This window comes from Ictalurus punctatus, chromosome 9 (assembly GCF_001660625.3).
Source record: "Ictalurus punctatus breed USDA103 chromosome 9, Coco_2.0, whole genome shotgun sequence".
Lineage (NCBI taxonomy): Eukaryota > Metazoa > Chordata > Actinopteri > Siluriformes > Ictaluridae > Ictalurus > Ictalurus punctatus.
In genome coordinates, this window is record NC_030424.2 from 5532437 (window position 1) to 5554051 (window position 21615).

The window sequence follows — 21615 nt, forward strand, 5'->3', positions numbered from 1 at the left end:
GTGTACCCAGAGGAAACCCCCAAAGGACAGGGAGAACATGCAAACTCTGTGCACACAGGGTGGAGGCAGGAATTGAACCTCCAACCCTGGAGGTACGAGGCAAACATGCTAACCACTAAGCCAACGTGACCCCCTCAACTACTACTATAAGACTTTTTTTGCCCCGCAGGAGAGTATAATTTTTGCATTATCCTAATTAACACTGAAATTTGCTTATGTTAGTTAGTGAAAGATGAATTGAAATAAACAGCAAAACTACATGATCAGCACAGCTGAGAGATAGGTGAAAGTTGTCTATATGCCTATTGCCACTAGACTGCGCTACACACTATGGCATATATTATAAAAACTTATACAAGGACGTGACATTTATATAAATTTGTTTGCTGGCATGCAGAATTTAAGAGTGTGTGCAATAACTTAATGCTACAACTAAACAGATTAAGTGGTATACGTGTCCTCTGACCAGGTATGAGTCACTGGGTGGGTATTTGGAGCTTCTCCTCTGCAGTGGCTGAAGCGGTGCCCTCTCTCTGATGAAGGATGGTTTTCTGAGGGCTCGGCGTAGCACAAGTCCCAACAACACAGCCACGAGCAGCAAACCCACAAAGGCCATGAGTATGATGAACCACAGCTCTGTGTAGAACCTGTATCCTGATGCATACAAGCCAGTCTTACCACCTGAAGTGGGCTCTGCAGCATCTGTTTTTGGGGAAACATTTGATTTTAGCGCATCTGAGTTGACACAGTTAAATACATAAAATTGTACTACATTCAAGCAGGATATCTTCTCAAATCAGGAAGAGAAAAATGATAATGGCACGATATGCAAGGGCATCAGAATGGATAAGTAAAAGTGACCATTCAGGTCGGAACCTAAAGGACTTGGGCTTAAATGTTTACTTTGGTTTAGAAATGTGAATTTCTGATTAAATTAGCGTCTAAGTGAACATAGTGAACTAAATGAATATTAGCAAAATGAATAGGTTTGCATATTCACTCAGGTACACATTACATGATTAGATTTTAAAGTAGCTAATAGTGACAGATATCAATTTTCCAAGTCATTTCTCATCGGCTAGCAGTCACATTGTAAAATAAATTATATTTTATTTGAATTAGTAATTTTCTCTATCGCTAACATGGGCATATCTTAGCTCAATGATGATCATTTTAATCAATTAAATGTTCAATTAAAATTCATGCATTCATTTTCTATACTGTTTATTCTACACAGGGTCGCGGGAGAGCCTGGAGCCTATCCCAGTGGCATATGGTGGGGGACACCCTGGACAGGGTTCCAACCCATCGCAGGGTACACTTGTGAATTTTTATCAAGTTATTTTGAAAGCAAAGCCAATATACTAAAACTAATTTATTGTATGAATATAACATAGACATCATTTGTAAATGCAGTAAAATTCAGCACGATTTGATTTAGCCTGTTGTCTTCGACCTCATTTTCCATCTTAGTTCTGCAGAAAACCCGAAGGTTAACAGCTAACAGAACTGAGATGGAACATTGTTTACCATTCCCATGCATACTCAAGAGCAGGAGGAACCAGTATCAGCATCCTACCTACCTACACCAGTAGCGGTGTTGTACTTGATTACAGGGGAACTGGCACTGCCACTGTCTGTTGTACAGGTTACCTGAAAGGCAAACGCTAGAAAAAGAGGTTGGTGTATGAGAGAGAGAGAGAAATAGAAATATTTCTAGAAATAGAAATAAAATCTCAAAGGAGTGGTAAGGGTGTTAGATAATCTAATTAAAGAGAGCAGCAACTCATCAGCAGGTGAATTCACATCTAAAGTACACATTTTCACAAGATAACCCTGAGAGTGACGTTATGTGCCACACTTAACTATGTATATGAGTACATGTACTGTAGCTGCTATGCTATGTTATAAACAAATAGAAATCAATAAAGCTATGATTCACTTCAAATCTAATTTTGTGATTAGTGCTAGATTGTTAGAACAGACTTTCTCTAACCTAGCCCCACACTCCAGCCCAACTGGTGGCAGTAATGTGCCTGATTCTTGGCTTGCCAAAGAAAAACTAGAGCCGCATGGAGTACAATGACTACAGCCAAGCTCTGTTAGCCTTTGTTCAAAATCATTGGTGCGGTCATAAATCATTCAGTCTGTTACTGACATCACATCATACTATACTGCCATTTTATGTATGTGTACACATAGGTGAAGTCAAATGTAACACTAGATCCATAAAATACTTTTATCTGAGGTCCGGGGAATGTAGACGGAGCTGTGGAAGCCACTGTAAAGGCGCAGGTTACTTTCGGTCAAGGCGTAGTCTCTCAGAGGTCCATTCAGAAAGAAAGACCCACTCCAGTCCACAAACACCATGGTCAGGTTGCTCTGCACTACAAATGGCTCCTTATACTGTGGGGCTACAACACAACATGCACCAACAATGTCAGATAGCTAAATAAGTTTAGGATAAATTTACATGACTTTGTACAGGACCTGTAGCAGATACAAGAGACTGACAGAGAGAGAGAGAGCATACCTTCTTTGAGTGTAGTGATGGAGACCCAACCAGATGCTGTGCTCCCCATGTTGTTATAAGAGACCACACAGACTTCGTAGGTGGTGTAGGGGAGGAGGGCAGTGACATTGAGACTCTGCCCCTTCCCAAAGAACCTGGTCTCCTCTGGCCCTACAGAACAAGGCACTGGCACTGGTTGCTGCGGTTGAGGGCAAGCTGTCCGCAAAAGCAGCTCACAGCTACAACAGGAGGACAAAAAGCCAGAATGATAAACAAATGTACATGGGCATCTACTAACAAGGCCTCTAGTAAATATTTTGTAATAGTAACCAAAAGGTTATTCGTTCAAAGCACCTCTCAATGATTCCATTGGGCTGCAGGGGCTCATCCCACTCAAGTAGAGCCGATCGGGAGGTGAGAGTAATGGATCGAGGTAGAGGTTGCTGGGATGGGGCCGAGGCCTGAGTGCGGAGCTCACTCACAGGGCCACGACTGCAACACAAGAAGCAGGTACAAGCCTCCACCCTGACAGAGTAGGTGGTGAAAGGCATAAGGTCATGCAATGTCTGCTGACGCGATGTCCCCTCTGACAACTATACAGAAAGAAAGAAGAGTTTTGTTGGCTGTTGGGATAGATGGATGGATGAGTGACTGAATGAATGGGTGGATAAATAAAAAAATGAACGAATTAATAAATTGGGGAATGGTCTGAATGGATGGATGTAAGAATGGATGAAGGGGGGAGGGATGGATGGATGGAGGAATGGTTGGATCTACGGTAGAGGGGTTGGTTGGATGGTTGGTTGCCTAAATGTATGTATAGATAGATGGTTGGTGGGTTGGCTGGCTGGATGGATTGATGGAGGGTTGTTGGTGTGTTGGTTGGCTGGATGGACAGGTGGCTGGATGAATGGTTGGTGGTTTGTCTGCTGGGCTGGATGGTTAGTTGGATGGATAGATATATGAGTGGTTGGCTGGTGGGTTGTACAGTTAGTGGTTTGGTTAGATGGTTAGTTGGTGTGTGGGGTGGATGGTTGGACAGGTGAACGGATGGATGGATGTTTATATAGATAGATGGTGGGTTAGTTGGATGGGGAAATGGATTGATGATTGCTTGTTTGATTTGATGGATGGTTGGTGGGTTGGTTGGATGGATGGGTGAAATGATGGCTGGTTGGTTGGTTAGATGGATGGATGGATGGATGGATGGATGGATAAACAACACTTGATTGACCAGACAGTCCACATCCATGCTTTCACAATGAAGCATTTCATACATTCAGATATTGTAGCAGTTGCAAGTATCTTAGCAAAGAACTATGACTGTTTGTCTCACCGCATTATTCTAATACTAGAATGACAGGTTGAAGAATGGTTGTGATGCTGTGTAATGAATGCAGAATGTACCAGCAGGTGTGAGTCCTTTTTCTGTTCAAACACCCTGTAAATAGTGATGATGCCGTTGGGCTTGGCAGGAGGACTGATATCCACTACAGCAGAAGTGGCATGGATGTGCAAAAATGTGGGAGGGCTCACACCCTCTGGAGGAGCTGGCCCCGTCCGACCCATAGTCCAGGGGCTTCCTGTCCGACCTGCAGAGTTCACAGCCCACACCTGAAATAACAGAGTCCCTTTAACAAGATACTCTCAAGAATGCCTTACCCAAGAAGTCCAACTCTATCTGTACAGACAATGTTTCACATATAATGTTTAAATTCATTTAGTAAAGTTAATAAAAGTTAATAGTGTTCTTTACTGCAGCATTAGTTTGCAATAAGGAATACCCCAGCATTATTTAAAACCAAACCGCTGCTATGGTGTTTGTGTAATTACCATGGACATTAATTTGGACGTTTCTCTATGGACAACCTGTTTACTTTAAACCCTAAACTAAAAGTACTATACTTTTAGTTGGATTTAACAGACTGGGTTTCATAGCAGTCAAAAATCACAACTCAAACTGAATTTAAAAGTCGAGCACAGAGATTGAAGTGGACATGAGGCCTTAAAAAGGCAGTATTAGAGGGTCAGTGAACCTGACTCTGACATTGGTCCAGAAAGACAGAACAGAGGCATGACACTTTCCACAGGAACTTCAGGCTCTAAAACTCACGTACCAAAACTGCCAGCACCCATTACATAGCTTCTTTCTGAGAAATCTACATGGAAATTACATTTCAGCTTCATTAAGGGGCACGTGAACACACGGATAGGTAACGTAATCTTATTTTGGCGATGAGCCGTTTGTGTAATTAGAGAGGAGGAACAGCGAAAGGTCAGCCGGGGTCTCCATTTGCATGAGTAAGTAATTTGTAGATTGTCAGTTGGAATCGAGGCGACAGATGGATGTTCTGGCAGATAGGGTTAAATTAGCCTCAATAATAGGCAATTAGACTGTGATCAATCAGAATGATAGATTTAAATGGCAATATGTAGGGACTGCATGCTGCACTGCATTCTTGTCTGGAGAGTGATGTTGACACGGGTCAACGTGTGCGAGAGGTATAGGAGTGTGCTCTGCCGGTAGTGGTCACGGAAAGGCCATCTTGTCACCCTAAAGAACGAAAAGGTCAACATGACAGGAGCAGGATTGAGGATGAAAGTGAGTTAGACATACAGCTGTCTTTTTGGACATCATAAACATTCATAATAGGTCTGTAGTTTACCAAAGGAAATCACACATTAATGTATGAATTAATAACCCACAAAAAGTGCATGGTTGAAAAATGTTTTAAACTTAAAGGTAGCCTTCTACGGTGTGACTAGGACATCCTCACGTCCTTGTATGTGGAGTAGACCTTTTTATTGCGGCACCAGCACTTGCATACTGAGCTGTTATTACAGTAATTAGGAGAAAATAAAAATATGTCATGTGTGAGCTCTAATGGATTTGGGTTTAAGCAGTGAGGTGAGAGTCTGCCCAGCGACAGGTTCGGAGAGAGCTCCACCACGCCCCACTCATCACTTACCAGGCCAAAAAGCGACCACTTCCAACAGAAGAGCTAATTAAGGTTCGGCATAAAAGCGTCAATAAAATATCTAGCTGCTGCTCGTGGAACAGGTTTGGTTCTGCAAAGAAAGTGGAACTAAAGCAAAACCTCAGCAAAATGAAACAAGGCATGTGTGCTTGTTACGATATTTTCGATAAAGACATCAATCACGGGAGCAGTTATGCGCCTCTGTGATCTCTTTAAAACATGTAACCTCATAATGCACTGAAATTACAAACAGGCTAGTGTTAAAGAGCACAGGTTGAAACCCGGAGAGGTTCCTCTCAGAGACACTCATTACAGTTTGCATTCACTCCAGGGAGAGCAAATTGGTATTAAAAGGTCTTTCCGATGCTTGTACTTATAAGAGGCGACGATGGCTAATTCGATGGCTTCGATCGTAATCAGCAGCGCAATGCCAGGCCAGAGATTAATAGCCCTGTCACCTGTCTGTTGATGCTCAGCCCCTGTCATAAATTACCGCTCATAAATAAGATGGAACAATCAGGCAGAGTCTATCAATTTAGCCCACGACCAACCCATGCCTCTCACACCTGACAATCAAATGCTAATGTTATTTTGCTCTAAAGGCTAGCCTGCCAATTAAGAAAGATCTTCTAAGAGCAATGCTATGAATATTGGGACTACATTAAATACCTGTTATTAAACTAAATGCAGAGAAGGGTCAGAGACTTCATTAACTACCACAAGTGGTGTATCTGTACACAGTCTAAATTAAAAATGTGATAGAACCACATCAAAAAAAAATTCTTTACACTGCCATACAAGGCAGATGTACAAATTTGCTCAGTAAGTTGGGACAGTAAGATTTGTTTGAAAGCCTGTTTCATAAAGTTTGGTGAAACAAAAAAAAAAGACATTTAAAAAAAAAAGATACAAAAAATGTTACCTGGTACTCATAGGCTGTGTAGGGCAGCAGCTTTTGGTCATGATAGGAGGTTGATATGTTGCGGTAGAGAAGTGTAGATCGGCTTCCTGTTTCTTCACCCAGCCTCCGGTAGAGCTCATAGTGCAGAAGTTTGCCATTTGCTTGGGCTGGGGGAGACCAGGAGAGCAGGAAAATGTTCTGCATGCCTTCTGAGTCAGTCTGCAGCTCCAGCAGGGGCGCACTCTGTCCAGCAGGGGGCACCTCCTGAGTCTGAATTGAGGACCAGTCGCTTGCGGCACATCCAAGCAAAGTGCAAGCCTCCACTCGCACTTCATACCTGAGTAAGAGTCGCATACAGACACATAGGCTCGACACTTAAACATTATTCTTGTCACAGTATAATATATACACATCAGAGATGTGTATTCAATTTTAATTTGTTGTATGGAATCTCTTCTAAAATGATCTTTATAATTCTATTTCTGACTCTGTGAGGATAACTGAAGTTATCCGCCTTTTGGAAACTCTATCTGCACTATCAAAATGATCCAGACCTCTAATGTATGTTTTTTTATAGTTGGAAATGAATCTTTTTTGGAATAGAGACAGCAGTGGCAGCAGGATTCAAGGAGAAAGGAGAAAAGAGGAAACGAGAGAAGGACAACAGTGGGAAGGTCATCTGACATCTGAGGTGGCGATGGTGAAATGATAATGCTGATGAGCTATTGTTTTACCCCTCTGAGCTTAACTGTATTTCACTTCAACACGTGTGTACAGACATGGCTTCCCAACCATCCTTCATTTGACTGCCTTTCGACTGACTTCATGTAAGCTGCGGTGAAGGGAACATAAGTAAAAGCCTGAAGATTTATTCTTTTGCTCTTAGATCTTTCTCTCAGTATCTCACTCCTCTCTTTTACTCTCCTCTGACACTGTTAATTAGTTGTATTTATATGTCCCTATTGTGACTCTCACAGTAGATCTGTCTGGTAAAGCAACACAACAATGTTACAGTAGAATGAGAAAACCAAAGTGACGACAAATATCATCAGGTAAACATACTTTGGAATATTAGTACACGAGATTTTGAAGAAATTGGTTAACAAATAATATACTACAGAGCATCAAGTCATTCACCAATACCAACTCATTTATGACATTTATGAATATCAACAGTAAATTGCAATACTTAATTAATATTATAATGTTAACGTTAATGCCCTGGGTCTATGAGTGTCTTATGTATTTCTAGACTGCACATAATGTAAAGTTTTGGACTTTGTTTTACTTTAACCAATGTAAAACCCTATGAGATGCACCTTGCTGAGTATTTTATCCTTGCACAGGCTAAAACTCTTCTAAGCGGAATAATGCCATCATTGTATTAATTCTGAACTAGTGGTGGAAAGTGTGCTGTAACTGATACCTGTGGTAGGGCTTCAGAGCAGTGAGAGAGAAACTGCGACTCTGAAAGGCGCTGTGATGCGGTGCAAAGATCACCCTCTTCATGTTGGGCTCCGTTGGGTCACGTGTGTAAAGTGAGTAGCTGATGATGACCCCATTTGCTCGCGCCGGGGCGTCCCATTGCACCAGCACACTTAGAGGCCCAAGGGCCTGTAGCTGTGGAGGAGCGACTCCTGATGGAACTGAAGGCTGCGTGCGAGCCACTGCTGCGAGGCTAGTGGCTGTGCCCTGGCTGTTATTAGCCGTGACTGTGTAGCTGTACTCAATGCTGGGCAGCAACATAAAGTCATGGTAGCGTGTATCCATGCCGGTGTAGATGAGGTGACCATCACGCCGGAGTTCGTAACCTGTGATAACCCCGTTGGGGTGATCAGGCTCTTTCCATGACACCTCCACTGACTCAGGGCCTGTGACCTTCAGAATTGGGGCTGGCATGCTAGTAGGGGGGGCCTCTTTGGTTAGAGTAAAGGTGGGCAGACTGGCTGTGCAGCCTCCATTAGTGCAGGCTGTTAGGATAAGGGCATATGGAGTGTGTGACTGTAAATTAGACACCTGAACACTCAGCTTTTTCCCATGGTAAACCTCCTCCCTGTTGATCTGGAGGATATACGCCACAATCTCCCCATTCTGGATGGATGGTACGGTCCATGATGCATTCAGGGAGTGGGAAGTAATATTGGACACGGTGGGTGGCTCTACTATTGCTGGGGAAGCCTCCAACGTTCTAACCGTAGTCGACTGGCTGGTAACGCAGCCAGCTACTGTGCATGCGGTAACTGCATAACTGTAGTTAGTGTAAGCAGTCAAATCCTCATCAGTGTAGTTTAACACGGACGAGTCGAAGCTGAAAGGAAAGCCAATGCCATCTCTCTGAATCCTGTAACTCATAAGGGCACCATTGGCCTCGAATGGTGGTGTCCAATTTACAAAAAGCTCATTAGGACGCCCCTCTAGATGACTGACAGTTGGGGCAGCCAGTCCACTCGGAGGAGCTTGCTTCGTTTGAACAGTCAACCATGGGCTTTCAGCCGACCCTGCTGTGTTTGAAACCCACACCTGGAATTTATACTTGCTCCATGGCTTCAGGCCAGAGACATTGCATGAAAAGCTATAAGCCTGGACATCCCTTTCTGTATAGACAACCTTGGCTTGCTCTGTGTCATCCTCATCACTCTTGACTACAACTACTTGGTAATGCAGGATTCTCCCATTGGCTTGTCCAGGTGGGACCCAGTGGAGCTCCACACTGTTGGTGCCAATGTGCTGAGCACTTGGGGTCAGCTGAGAGGAGGGAGGGGCCTCCTCAGTGGTGACAGGCTGTGGGACGGTCCTGGTGCAGCCTGCTTCAGTGCAAGCCTCTAGAACCAAGGAGTATGTGGTGTAGGGCTCCAAGCGGCGGAACAGGAACTGGCGTGAAAGGCCACTGAACTCCAGGTTATCATCACTGTAGATGTTATAAGTCTGGAGGGAACACACAACACTTACTACATTTCTCATGTGTAAAGAACACTATACTACAAAGTCATGCTGAAAGTAAGAGTACCTTGATGACTCCATTAGGCAAGGCAGGTTCAGGCCAGTGCAGCAGCAGGGCACGTCCATGCTCTCTCTTTTCCACGCTGAAGTTGGCCAGACCACTGGGAGAAGCTTGTAAAGTCCAAATTGTAGCCCAAGGGCTGCAGACACTACCTGCTCTGTTCACGGCCTCCACACACACACTGTAGGTGGTGTATGGTTCTAAGCCAAATACATGGGCCTGGTGAACATCTCCCTGAAACAGGACAAACACACGAATATTTTTGCATTCAATGAATACAATGAATCAAAACAACAAATGCAAAAGTATCATTCTACTTATAATAAAACTAAAATAGTTAGAATAGATAGAGCAGTTGTTGGTCTGCATGACAGCAACAGAAGGTCCGGTGCCAACAATCAAGCAGCCCCCCTGCTAGCTTTTACACCAGCCTATCATGACACCAGGAGGCGGTGGGCCGTTTAAAAGGTACCTTTTTAACGTGGTGAAATATGGAAAGTGTTTGGGCTATAAACCCGGCAAACATATGCACACTGTCAATAGCAACAGCTGCTTCATTCCACTTTATTTCAGCACTGAGACTTATATCTGGCCCCTAGATGGCAATGCTATCAAACAGTTTTCCAAACAAGGATGCTGAGATATTAACGAGCACATGCGCTCGCTGAACCAAGACACTCAAGGCAGCCATTAAAAAGCGACTAAGACGATTGATTTTGGTTATAGATTTTCAAATAAATGTTAACAGCACAGATTCCTAAAACGGGAAGTGTTTACGTTTTGATTAACAGAATTGGAATACCTTTTAATACTATGCAAAACAGCCATTAAATAAAATGATGATCCAAATACATTGCGTTGTAAAGGTTGCTACCGGTGCTGCATAGGTTAAACACAGCACCTCTTGTCCTTTAATCTTGTGTTAAGATGTTGAATTTTGAATAACGTACCCAGCAACCTGTAAGGCACGTTCTTGAAAGGCAGACTCCCTCAGATCTCTTCTTGACAAAAGCGCTAATCCCACTTTAACTGATTCAAAGGGAAATCAGTGTAATTGAGTCAGAGAGATGGTTTCCTGTTTTATACATTAGAGGACTGCAATTAAACACTGTACATACATTCAGTCATTTGTACAGAGAGGTAAAAGTCCGTTTCAACACTTTTTTTCTCCTCTTTTTCCCTTTCAACTTGACACAGGTCTCTCTTGTCTCGTCTGCGGCCTGCATGCGAGTTATTTCCTGTGACAGCGCTGGGGGTCGCCTGGGCCCAGGGATGATTTTAATTAAGAATAACCATGTGTATTTGTCACAACAATTATGCTAATTAGCCAAAAGCAGCGATTCCTGACCCTTCAAAGGTGTGGGTCTGCCTCATCTGCATATAGTAAGACAAGCCTGTCCCTTCCTGCTGCTGCTGACTTCAGCCTGAACTAGCTTTCATTAGGATGGCGCAAATGTAAGAAGCATCAGTGGTATTTACTGAAATATATATTTAAAAACCCCACAAACAAACAGCTTTTCCTGCATTTTGCTGCATTTATGTAGTGTTCACTGAGCAATGAGTACATATTCCTGTTGATATCAACATCCATGAAGCTAATATAATGTCACTGCTTTTGCTCATATTAAAATAGCATGCTAGCACACTGACATATTGACACTGTGACAAAATGATTAGAGTGGACACTTGTCAATCAAATATAGTATGTAGAAATACTGTAAAGGTTGTAAAATGCACATTTTTGAATGATATCAACAAGTTGAACCAGTCAGGTAAATAACACTAAGAAATAACGCACATAATTGTCCTGCCACTTTTATCGTTGTAATATAATTTAATCTCACATGAAATTAAATTGTGGCAGGTTTACACAATTTTAAGTGCTTTTTATTAAACATGTTCTATTCGATCATGGCCTGATTTCCTCCCACGATCAGTAAAGTAGCCATAATGTAAAGTTGTAAAGTAAAAAACATCCTGTACATCACCAAAAATAGGCACTGCTTAAACAGGAGGTTTTCACATTCTACACACATTCCTTCTAATAAGCCACCACTCCAAGAGAACAGAAAATCAGTAATACAAAAAGACCCAAAGATACTTTCGACCTCCCCTGATTGACCAAACCTCCTCTTCTAACCACAGTCCAGCCATCCAACCCTCTTGATCCTGAGTGCTGCCATAACACAAGTATTAAATCGGAGAACTGTGCAGATATCCACGGACATGCTCGTCATTGAAAAGTGTGTGGCCTCTTGTGCAGGGGTAATAATGAAACAGCAGATTTTACTCAAAGGGTCTCAGTGTATGAGATCCTTGTATTGGATTGGTGATTTGCTCTTTTGAATGGGAGACCCTGGTTAAAAAGAAAAAAAAAGAAGAAGCTCCAATCAGGTTGAGAGCTCTCAAATCACTGGGCAGTTCTTCAGACTGAACCAGTGTCTGATGAAGGCTGCCATCACAGCTGAAGGGCATGGCTGTTTTCAAGTGTAGACGCAGTTACGCTATGTGTGCACATTATCAATTGAAGACCACTGTGAATGTATGGTGCATAAAACTTGGAATGTGTATGTGTGGGAGGAAGGTTTATGTACAGCGTTTACATACTTGACTACAAAGGTGGTCTCTGTGGTCAAATATAACACTAAACATGTTCAAAGATAGATCTGTTTGTTTGCATTTAGCTCCAACAACCACACTGCTTGTCACCTTATTCAGACAAAACATAAATGAAACTCATGAAACTCGGGCAAAAAAAACCCAAATCTACAAAGAAGACGTATGTTGTTAACGTCTATTGTACTACAACAGCTGTCTTTGAGTAATAAAGTAGTGAGTCAAAAACAGACAAAACATAAATGAAACTCGGGCAAAACAAATCCACGTCTACAAAGAAGACGTATGTTGTTAACGTCTATTGTACTACAACAGCTGTCTTTGTGTAATAAAGTAGTGAGTCTCACTACAACCCATAAAGCAAAGTGTTATTGAACAGGGGCCTATACAGCATTCATCCTATTAGTTAATGAGCAGCCATGTTTGCGTAGCCCCGAACTAGCTGCTCAGAATTCCACTCAGATCGTCCTGCTCTCCAAGTGCACATCTCGCCGCCTACAAATAAAAAAAAACAGACATGGTCCAGCGCTTGTTCATCTTGTCTATACACTCTTTGCTCTCTTCCTAATGATACACTAACAGATTGTAAACATGCTGTTGCCGTTTCAACACCCCCCCCCCCCCCCCTTTTGCTTTTTTCTGTGCATTTTTTAAACAATGTCCTTCATGTTAGAGTGGTTACAGGCAGCAGAAGGACATCATTAGAGCCATGGTTAAACTGCAATTTACACCATTAGGAAGGCAGGAGCAATTTTTATTGCCTAGTAAATTTCAGCTCTGAAATATTTGGACCATATGGCTCAATTTGTGTAATAACCTTAATTTCTTGCACCCTTCAGGTCCTCCTGCCTCTCCGACAGAGTTGGGCTTCTGTGCGCAAAAAAGGCAAAGTGTCTGCGGTGCACCGGTGAGATTAATAAGGTGTCACGTCCTGTTTGGGTGAAGGCGTTGGAACAGCGGCCAGATGGTATCGCGGCAAATGACTGTCAGGGGTCCTGATCTAATCAATAGGATGTATTAATACATCTCCCATCGCTGGGAACCTCGTGGGGCTACAGCGCAACATCTGGAAAGAATAAGGGGAGGGAGGGGGGAGGTAGAGTGAGGGGAGGAAGATTGAGCGAGAGAGAGAAGGAGGGAGTGCAGACAAAAATGAAGACAGTGGAGAGAGGCAGGTAAAAAGTAACAGAGCAAATGAAGAAAACTATACACTAAGAACAGCAAGTATTTACAGAGGTAGTTACAGAGAATGGAGAGAAGTGTAAGAGAGGGGAAAAGGGTCGTGGTCGAGGGTGTGTCACGGGGAAAAAAAAGCCAAGAATGAGGAAAGAGGAGTTTTGACACTGGATAAGCCTCTCTCTCTCTTTCTCTCTCTTGTGTAGCTTTGATAAGTGTTTGGTAATGAGGGGCGTCTGCACACATGGCGAGGGAGGCAGGTTTTTGGCGGCTAGGACCGCCTGCGCTCCGTAGCCTCATTCAGTCCTGCCGCTGTGACGTGCCCATTAATCAGCCTCTCTGGCACTGGCTACAGCACACAGCACAGCCAGGGATCAATAGCAGCCCCCCACCCCATCTCTAACTTCAACATGCACACACACACAAAAGCAGAGTGTGAGGTATTGGATAGGCCTGCACAGACTGGAGAATGCCACACGTCTCCTCCTGATGCTCTGGTGCCACCGAACATTACGAAGAGGCATTATGGAACATTACACCATCTGCTCTGCTCCCTGCTTGCTCAAGACCATTCTGTGTCTGTGCGAGGAGGATCTTCTCAAAAATACAAAGTAAAAAAAACAAAAACAAAAACTCACAGCTGATCTGATTTGTGCTTTCAGGCTTCAAATCCGCCAGGCACAAGTAACGGACGAGAAGGATCGAGTAACACATCAGTTTTCTTCCAGAAACACTTGCTTCACTCAATTGTTAAAAAAACCCCTTCATGTTAACTCCATGAGAGAGGATCAACCTGTAGCCATGCAACAGTTGGTTACAGCAAAATCAATACAACACCCTACTGCAGGCCAAGTATTGACATAGCAGGCTGGACAGCTGATCTAGCACAAAGCTTATGTCCAAAAAAGATCCAGCTGGATCAATGGATTATAAATGTAGCCCTGAGAAACTGTGCTAATAACCACACTCCAATTTCCCTTTATAGCAGGTGGCACGTGAGCGAGAGGCGGCTTGGAAAAGCTGCTAGCTCAGAAAAAATTTAATGCTTGAACAATACATCAGCAATAAAAATTTGAAACTGCGAACAATTTCTACAAGTTTATTTTTTGCTAAAATATAAGCTTATAGCAGAAAATGAGTTAATGTAAACCTTTTTTGGTGTCTATCCCATCACTGATATTTAATCATCTGAATGCTTTTCGACTTAACACCTTAACATCGTGACTGTTATGAACTCTACGCATTTCATTAGAAAAGATATGTTTAAATGGTCTAAGTATGTACATAATTTTGCACATCATCAATAGACCTCAAATTTGGAGTGGAGCGCTAAAACTTAATGAAAACTGCACAAATGTAAGTTATGTAAAGCAAACAGCAGCAACCTGACCTTTTAATCTTCCATTACAAATGAACACTATGAATATTCAATTCGATACCCAGAAGACACTGAGACAATAAAAACAAGCGCAAGTCTGATTCAAGGACAGCTCATTTGAAAGTTTAAGTAAATGTTACGAAAATGGTTCCAAGTTATGGTGAAAAAAAAAAAAAACCCAACAAAAAAAAACCATTACAAAACACAAGATGATAAATCAGCAGCACCCTTTATCAGGTCAGGGTCATAACTCAAGAGGGCTAAGGACAGTGGAGAAAATTAATTATGAGCTGATTAACAGCAAACTACCTGATGTCACACATTTGCCCACCACTCAAACGAATGCCGACTTCTGGAGGTCAAGAAGAACCGGAAAGGGCTGCCAAGAGAATAGCAACTGCAACTGTAAATTACTCCCATAGAAGGAGAGAGGGGCACTGATAAAAGGCTTAGCTCACATGACGTTCATTAATTGCTACCCAAATAATTAATTTCTGTATCGAGCAGACATTTCTCTGAAGCCCGGTGGGGGAAGTGGAGATTCTCAGTGGGACGTGGATTCCTTCCCCTCATTACGGTGTTATGAGTCTCAAGCCGAACTTGGTTTGTACAGAAAGCTGCATTCGCTTCAATGAGACTTGCTGTTTGCGCAGTAGTGATGAAGCAGCTGGAGTGTCATGAATTACCTGGGCTACCTTTACAGGTGCGAGCCATCATTAGATTAAGTATAAGCAAGACTTCATCTATGCAAGAGGTTAATGATAAATGTACGATATCGTGTTTTATTCGATTTGTTGCTGCAGATCCCTCAGTCTAACGGAATGACAAACATCTCATGAAGGAAGTTTTTCATACAAGATACTACCAGATGGTGATTATTAAAGGGAGAGGCGGAAGAGATAAAGGCGCATAGACATAAAGACACAGACGAAGCAGATGTAAGAACTTAACTGGATTTGTACGAACTCATCACACACACACACACACACACGTGCACACGAGTGAATAATCTCCACAAAATAAACCAAGATGTGTTGCCTTTGCTGCCTGGAGATGGGAGGGAAAAGTCACCGATAAATGATTGTGACCAAAGTTTAATTTGAACGAATCAGTTTAAATGGCACCATTTACATTTGATATAATTTATTACCAACAAAGAAAGGTCAGCAGTAAAAGCTGGTCCCGTCGCAGTGCTGAGAGCATACAAAAGAGTGCATATAATCTCTTCCTTTTCTCTTGCAAAACACATATATACAACATTTAAACAAATGTGCAACACGTCACGCCTGTTCCGGAGAAGTTCTACCTTTGTAAAAAGCTGTTTACGGGTCCACTGACCAGATGCATCACAAGAGCTTAGTCAGGACGTGATTAAACCTAAAAAGGTGGAGTTCGAGTTCCAGAATGGTTAAAAACGGATTATGAAATGTACTTTTATAAATGAGCGTCGGCCGTACAGTAATTACACCGCTTAACAGCGACAGCCTTTATAGCTTCTTAAAAATGCCCAATGTAATTTGCTCCCCATGAACCTTACTGCATTTTATAAAAGCCTATCCAACCTCTGCAAGGCAAAAAGAAAATAGTTAAACAAAATCGCCAAGAATTAGATTAGAAATAATTTTGGAATGACTAATAAGCATTATGAGACAGCAGCAAACTAATTGCAGTATATTAAATCTACATAAATAATGACTGTTTGATTTAAAAAAAAAAAAGTGCAACAACATATGAATTAAATGCCACTGAAGAGAATAAAAAAAATTCCGTTTAAGCAAATTCATTCTGAATCAGCCCTGAAAGAGGAGAAACGTGGCAAGCCATTGCAGTCTATCATACAATTTTATGTAATATTAAAGACCTTTATTTAAAAACTTGAACTCCCTAAAGTCTTTCTGAGGCATAAGGGCCAGGTTTATGTCTAAATTGTTGGTATTAATGTCCCACGACAAAACCAAGGCCCAGATTTAAATCCAATTTTTTCCTAAAATCACTATATTAAAAAAAAGAAGAAAAAAAAGAAAAGAAAAAAGGTCAATTAATGTAACTTGAGTCCACACCTCTACTGATCTATACAGTTAATAAAAGTAAATATTCTGAAATGTACGCCTATTCTTTAAATCAGATTTTGAATGATTTCTTTTTAATTATATTTAAAATAGGCTTGTGTAAAAATAGTGGCATAATTTCTATAATGCCTTGCTCATCTCTGTTCTCTCTTGAGTTCTCGGTTGCTTTTGTATGTTGAGCCATAATATTCAATGGGAAAATCTTTAAGAACTATGGAAGAACATTAAGTTAACATATACCCTGATGATTAAGAGGACCTACCCGCACTGTGAGGGCTGTAATGCTGCTGGAGTTGAGTGTGGGATCTCTGGGCTGTTGCTTATATAATACTTTGTACTGGGAGATGAGACCATTAGGATTACTGGGCTGTGTCCAGTTCACGAGCATGGAATAAGCACCAGTGGGCCATGCTGTGGGCATATCCATACCCTCCGGCTCAGCCTCGAGAGTTCGGACGGTGCTCCAGGAGCTGGAGGTGGATCCCTGGGAGTTTTGGGCGGTGACTCTGTACTCATACTCAGTGAATGGCTTGAGGAAGTCTGAGGCATCAATAAACTCCAGAGGACCTTCAGACCAAATAAAGACCAGGAGTTCCTCCAGGGTTCCTCGCAGCCGTCTGCAGGAAGGTGAAATCATAATTAAAAAACATGCACAGGAATGCATATCCGAGCTTAAATAAATCCGTATCTTCTTCTAACAGATCTGGAGACTGAAAGAAGCCTATTTCTAGATATTTGACTCATTTTAAACTTGTTTTATTGGCATATAATTTTGCTTATTTAAAGTATCTATTTCTAAAAATGGGCTAAAATTATCTGCCAAACGAATAATACAATTTTAAGCATGAATTTTTAGAAGCATGTTTAATGGTCTTATATTTGTATATGCTCATAATCAGAAACAATAACGTTTCCTTTATTCAAAATAGAATTTGCATTTTTTTTGGTTTTCTTTTGTTGTTTCACCCAGAAACAAAAAATACATATTTGCACTGTTTGCAACAAACATTTGCACTGTTATGTCACATGGCCAAAAGTGGAGACTTCAAAGACAAAATAACCAAATGTATCTTATTTATTTTCTTATAAATTAGGCATAAAGGTACAAAACAAATCACTTTTTTTTTGTACTAAAAGAAGACAGTGAACACTCCCCAGCCTCTCTCTAGGCTGAAATGTCAGTTATTATATGCATTGTCACATTATCAAGAAAAATATAAACTTTTTCTTTCAAAATTCACAAATGTTAATAATAACCCCCGCTGAAACACTGCTAGCTGCTACTAGAAGAAGATAACAGACCAACTCAAATGCCAATTCATGTCCAATTCAAGAAGCTGCTACTTCACAGAGAGAATCAGAGGAAATGAGAATAAGGCACAGAGAGGATACGGATGGCATAGAGGCAGATGAAGGAGAAGAAAGGCAGGGTGCTGTGCTCCACACAGGGCAAACCTCGTTAATTCAGCTACATTAAAGTCAGTGCCTCCATGCTGCTGAGGAAAATGACATACAGACTCCTTTAATGTGGCCCCTGCTGGCCCCACTCGGGCCGCCACTCCCTAATCCGACCCACCACATTCAAATAAAGGAAAACAGTGACGAGTGGGGGGGAGAAAAGCCACACACCGTGCCTCTAAACTGCAGCATGCCACAGGGAACAGAGGCCTGACACATACACACATACTGAACATACATGCACAACACACTCACACACACACAAAATAAATAACTATCTTGGTAAACCTCTCCACTTTCACTTGATTTGTAACTCACATGTATGAAGGACAAACATCAGATTGATAAGGAGACAGGACAAAGTCAACACTGGATAAACAGAATGGATTTGTATTTGATGTAATGTTGATCTCTGGTATTACCTTAAACGGCCACCACAACACGGCAAGTCTTTTTAAGCCAACAGTGGATTCTCCAGCTCCTCCGTAAGCGGGTGTATCGCATTCTTCCCCGTTTATCCGAGCCCAAATCGCGGCTCAAAACAAATCCGGCCTCATGTGTTCTAAGCGCTTGCGCCTCTGCGGGTATGCTAATGATATTTCTTCAGGACTTATGCTGGCTTAGGCTGGTGTGACCTCGCGTATGGATGACATTGGTCAACATGCCATGCTGCCCTTGACGAAAGCTCTTGCAATAGCATACACCCGTTGGGAGAGGAAAGGAGAGGGGAGGATAGAAAAAGGGTTTAAGAACGACCTGCAAACTATGAGAAGGGAAAGTCTGCGATATTTCAGCGATAGCACCTCTTTATAAAGAGATATCTTTATTAAGGATGCTGGGTGTATGTAAGGTGTTTTCCGTGTGTATGTACAAACCATGTACAGTTGTATAATACTGCGAATGAAATCCATATAACTGTATGTGAATTTTTCAACCCAGTACAATATTTAAAAAATTATTATAATCTTGAGATATGCCACTAATGAGAATCTCAGATGCACGCTCAATTGAATGGATGGGTGGACAGACACACGAACGGACCAATGGCAAAAATTTTTGCATGTAAGCATGCCTTGAGCTCCTGAACATGTAACATCTCTTTATAGCAAACTGGAAGGAAGATATTCAAGAAAAACTAGTTTAGACATTTGACCTTCCTGTGACCTTGACCTTGTTTGGATCAGTTCCACAACCTAATCAGTTCATCTATTGGTTACAATGATAATTCCATACGAATCCTACAAACATTCAACCACTCATTCTTGGGATATTGCACTACCAAGTATCTCGGAGGGATGGACTCAGAGACAGACAGATAACATAATGCCTCTGCCACCTAGTGGTGGAAAATGATATTTGACCTAGTGAAGTGTTTTGCTAGGAAACATTTCAGTAAATACAGTGGATACATAGCAAGGTCACAGTGCTTTGAAATGTTCCAGACACGGGACAGAGGAATTTATGCTTTATGTTTTCTCTGCAATTATTAACTTTAAGAGAGAGAAAACACAAGTTTCTCCCCGCCTTGTGCCCGATGCTCCCTGGGATAGGCTTCAGGTTTTCCATGACTCTGAGAAGGATAAGCAGTATAGAAGATGGATGGATGGATGGAAAACACAAGTTGGTGAAGGAATAATGGTGTATAATGTAAGTCATAACAAGAACTAACATGTCTCTTGGGGAACGTTCCATAAAATTAACTGCAAATATAAACAGCTAAAAAGTGCAATAATTAATTAACATTGTAATCATTAACAAATTGCTGTGCTGGTATAGCAGAATAATACACTTCGGACCGTGCTCTTATATGAATGTATATCTCAGGTAACCATGTCAGACCGTATCACACCACCACCACATTATTTTTGTATAACAGCATGGTCTGTTGTGTGTTATATGTCTTACATATTCCAGGATTGTGCTGCACATGGAGAAGATTTTCTTTATTATCTCGTATACAGACTCAGTGGTATTGCCATGTCAATGAAAGAATTGAAAGTGTGCTTGGTTGTGCGTTTACAGTATGAGTCAGCTTTGTATTTGCGCAGGTGTGTGTCAGAGAGAGAGAGAGAGAGAGAGAGAGAGAGAGAGAGAGAGAGAGAGACAGCATAATTACAGAGTTAGCAGGTCCCTCATGTCCTCCGTTCTCCCTGATCAGAGAAGAGTCAGAAGTGGCCTCTGAGGCTGATGTGATTGTGCCATGTCAATGCAAGCTTCCTTCCTCAAGCAGCATTGCGGCATCCTGTTTCATATCACTCTTTCTAGCACCGCTGGAATAATCAGAGTCAGCGGGGCCGTGTCAGCTTCCATTTACAGCCCATCACAAATGCTGCAGCAATCACACTCTCTCTGACTGTGCCTCACTGATGGAGGTTTGATATCCGTATATAAGCACTCTGCATATAGCGGTTTTCTCTTCCACACTGAGCTGGAGTAGATGTTGACAAGTGTGACCAAGTGGATTTGCCCTGTTCACCTCAAGGTCATGACATAATTACTGTTTATCATGTTCCATCACTACACTGCTATGCCCTGAGCTCACAATCCAGCCCCTATGCCTTTTGAAGCATTCATGGACAATTTTTTTCCCATCAATCAAACAATCTATGCAAATGCAACTAAGCGTCCATAGTCAACAAGTGAATCATAAATTTGAATAAAATCAATATGTACACCTCCATACAGTTATATAGGATGAAGTACATGGTCCAGCATTTCTAGGTGGAGAAAATATCCATCCATCCATTTTGTTTCAGCCTACACAGGGTCACAGGGGAACCCATTCACACACTACAGACAATTTGGAAATTCCAATCAGCCTACAGTGCATTTCTTTGGACTGGGGGAGGAAACCGGAGGACCTGGAGGAAACCCCTGAGGCACGGGGAGAACATGCAAGCTCCACGCACACAGGGCGGAAGTCAGATTCGAACCCCAACCCCGGAAGTGAGAGACAAGCGTGCTAACCACAATTGATATTTTACAATTTATCCACTAACATCCATTCTAAGATGTCACTAATGTTGGGGGGGTTATTACTGCTGAGAGGATTTTTAAAAGGTACTCAGAGGATACAAAAGCGGTAGGAAGTAATTGTAAAGGTAAAGGGTTGGCAAAAAGTACAAAAAACATCCATGGAGAGGTAGTTATGTTTGATGAGAGAGGTCCGAGGAGAATGGACAGACTGGATTGAGCTGACAGGAAGGCTACAGGAACTCACACAACCACTCTTTACAACCGTGTTGAGATGAAAAGCATCTCAGAACACAAAACACATTGAATCATGAGGCAGATGGGTTACAACAATAGAAGACTGCATCGAGTTCCACTCTTGTCAGCAAAGACAAGGATGTACATATATACAGTATATTTTTAATACTTTTAAATGAGTGATATAATCTTGTTTAGATTAAATAAACTTATGGACAGGTCTAAGCATATAGATTTGCTGCTTTGGCAATAAGTTTGACAGCAGGCTGTCAAGACGTGTGTGTGTGTGTGTGTGTGTGTGTGTGTGTGTGTGTGT

The 21615-nt window shown here is 41.9% G+C and overlaps 1 protein-coding gene across 1 annotated transcript in view; it reads right to left on the bottom strand.

Annotated features, from left to right (window-relative positions):
* ush2a (Usher syndrome 2A (autosomal recessive, mild)) overlaps nucleotides 1–21615 on the bottom strand; it is a 233866-nt gene that overhangs the window by 3904 nt on the left and 208347 nt on the right. Inside the window, exons 60-69 of the mRNA XM_053682619.1 lie at nucleotides 16894–17248; nucleotides 9399–9626; nucleotides 7818–9316; nucleotides 6413–6728; nucleotides 3920–4126; nucleotides 2867–3105; nucleotides 2534–2751; nucleotides 2238–2414; nucleotides 1584–1667; nucleotides 467–702 (exon numbers count right to left, since the gene is read on the bottom strand). Coding sequence (XP_053538594.1) covers nucleotides 467–702; nucleotides 1584–1667; nucleotides 2238–2414; nucleotides 2534–2751; nucleotides 2867–3105; nucleotides 3920–4126; nucleotides 6413–6728; nucleotides 7818–9316; nucleotides 9399–9626; nucleotides 16894–17248 — 3559 coding nt within the window. The remainder of the gene's footprint in view (nucleotides 1–466; nucleotides 703–1583; nucleotides 1668–2237; nucleotides 2415–2533; nucleotides 2752–2866; nucleotides 3106–3919; nucleotides 4127–6412; nucleotides 6729–7817; nucleotides 9317–9398; nucleotides 9627–16893; nucleotides 17249–21615) is intronic.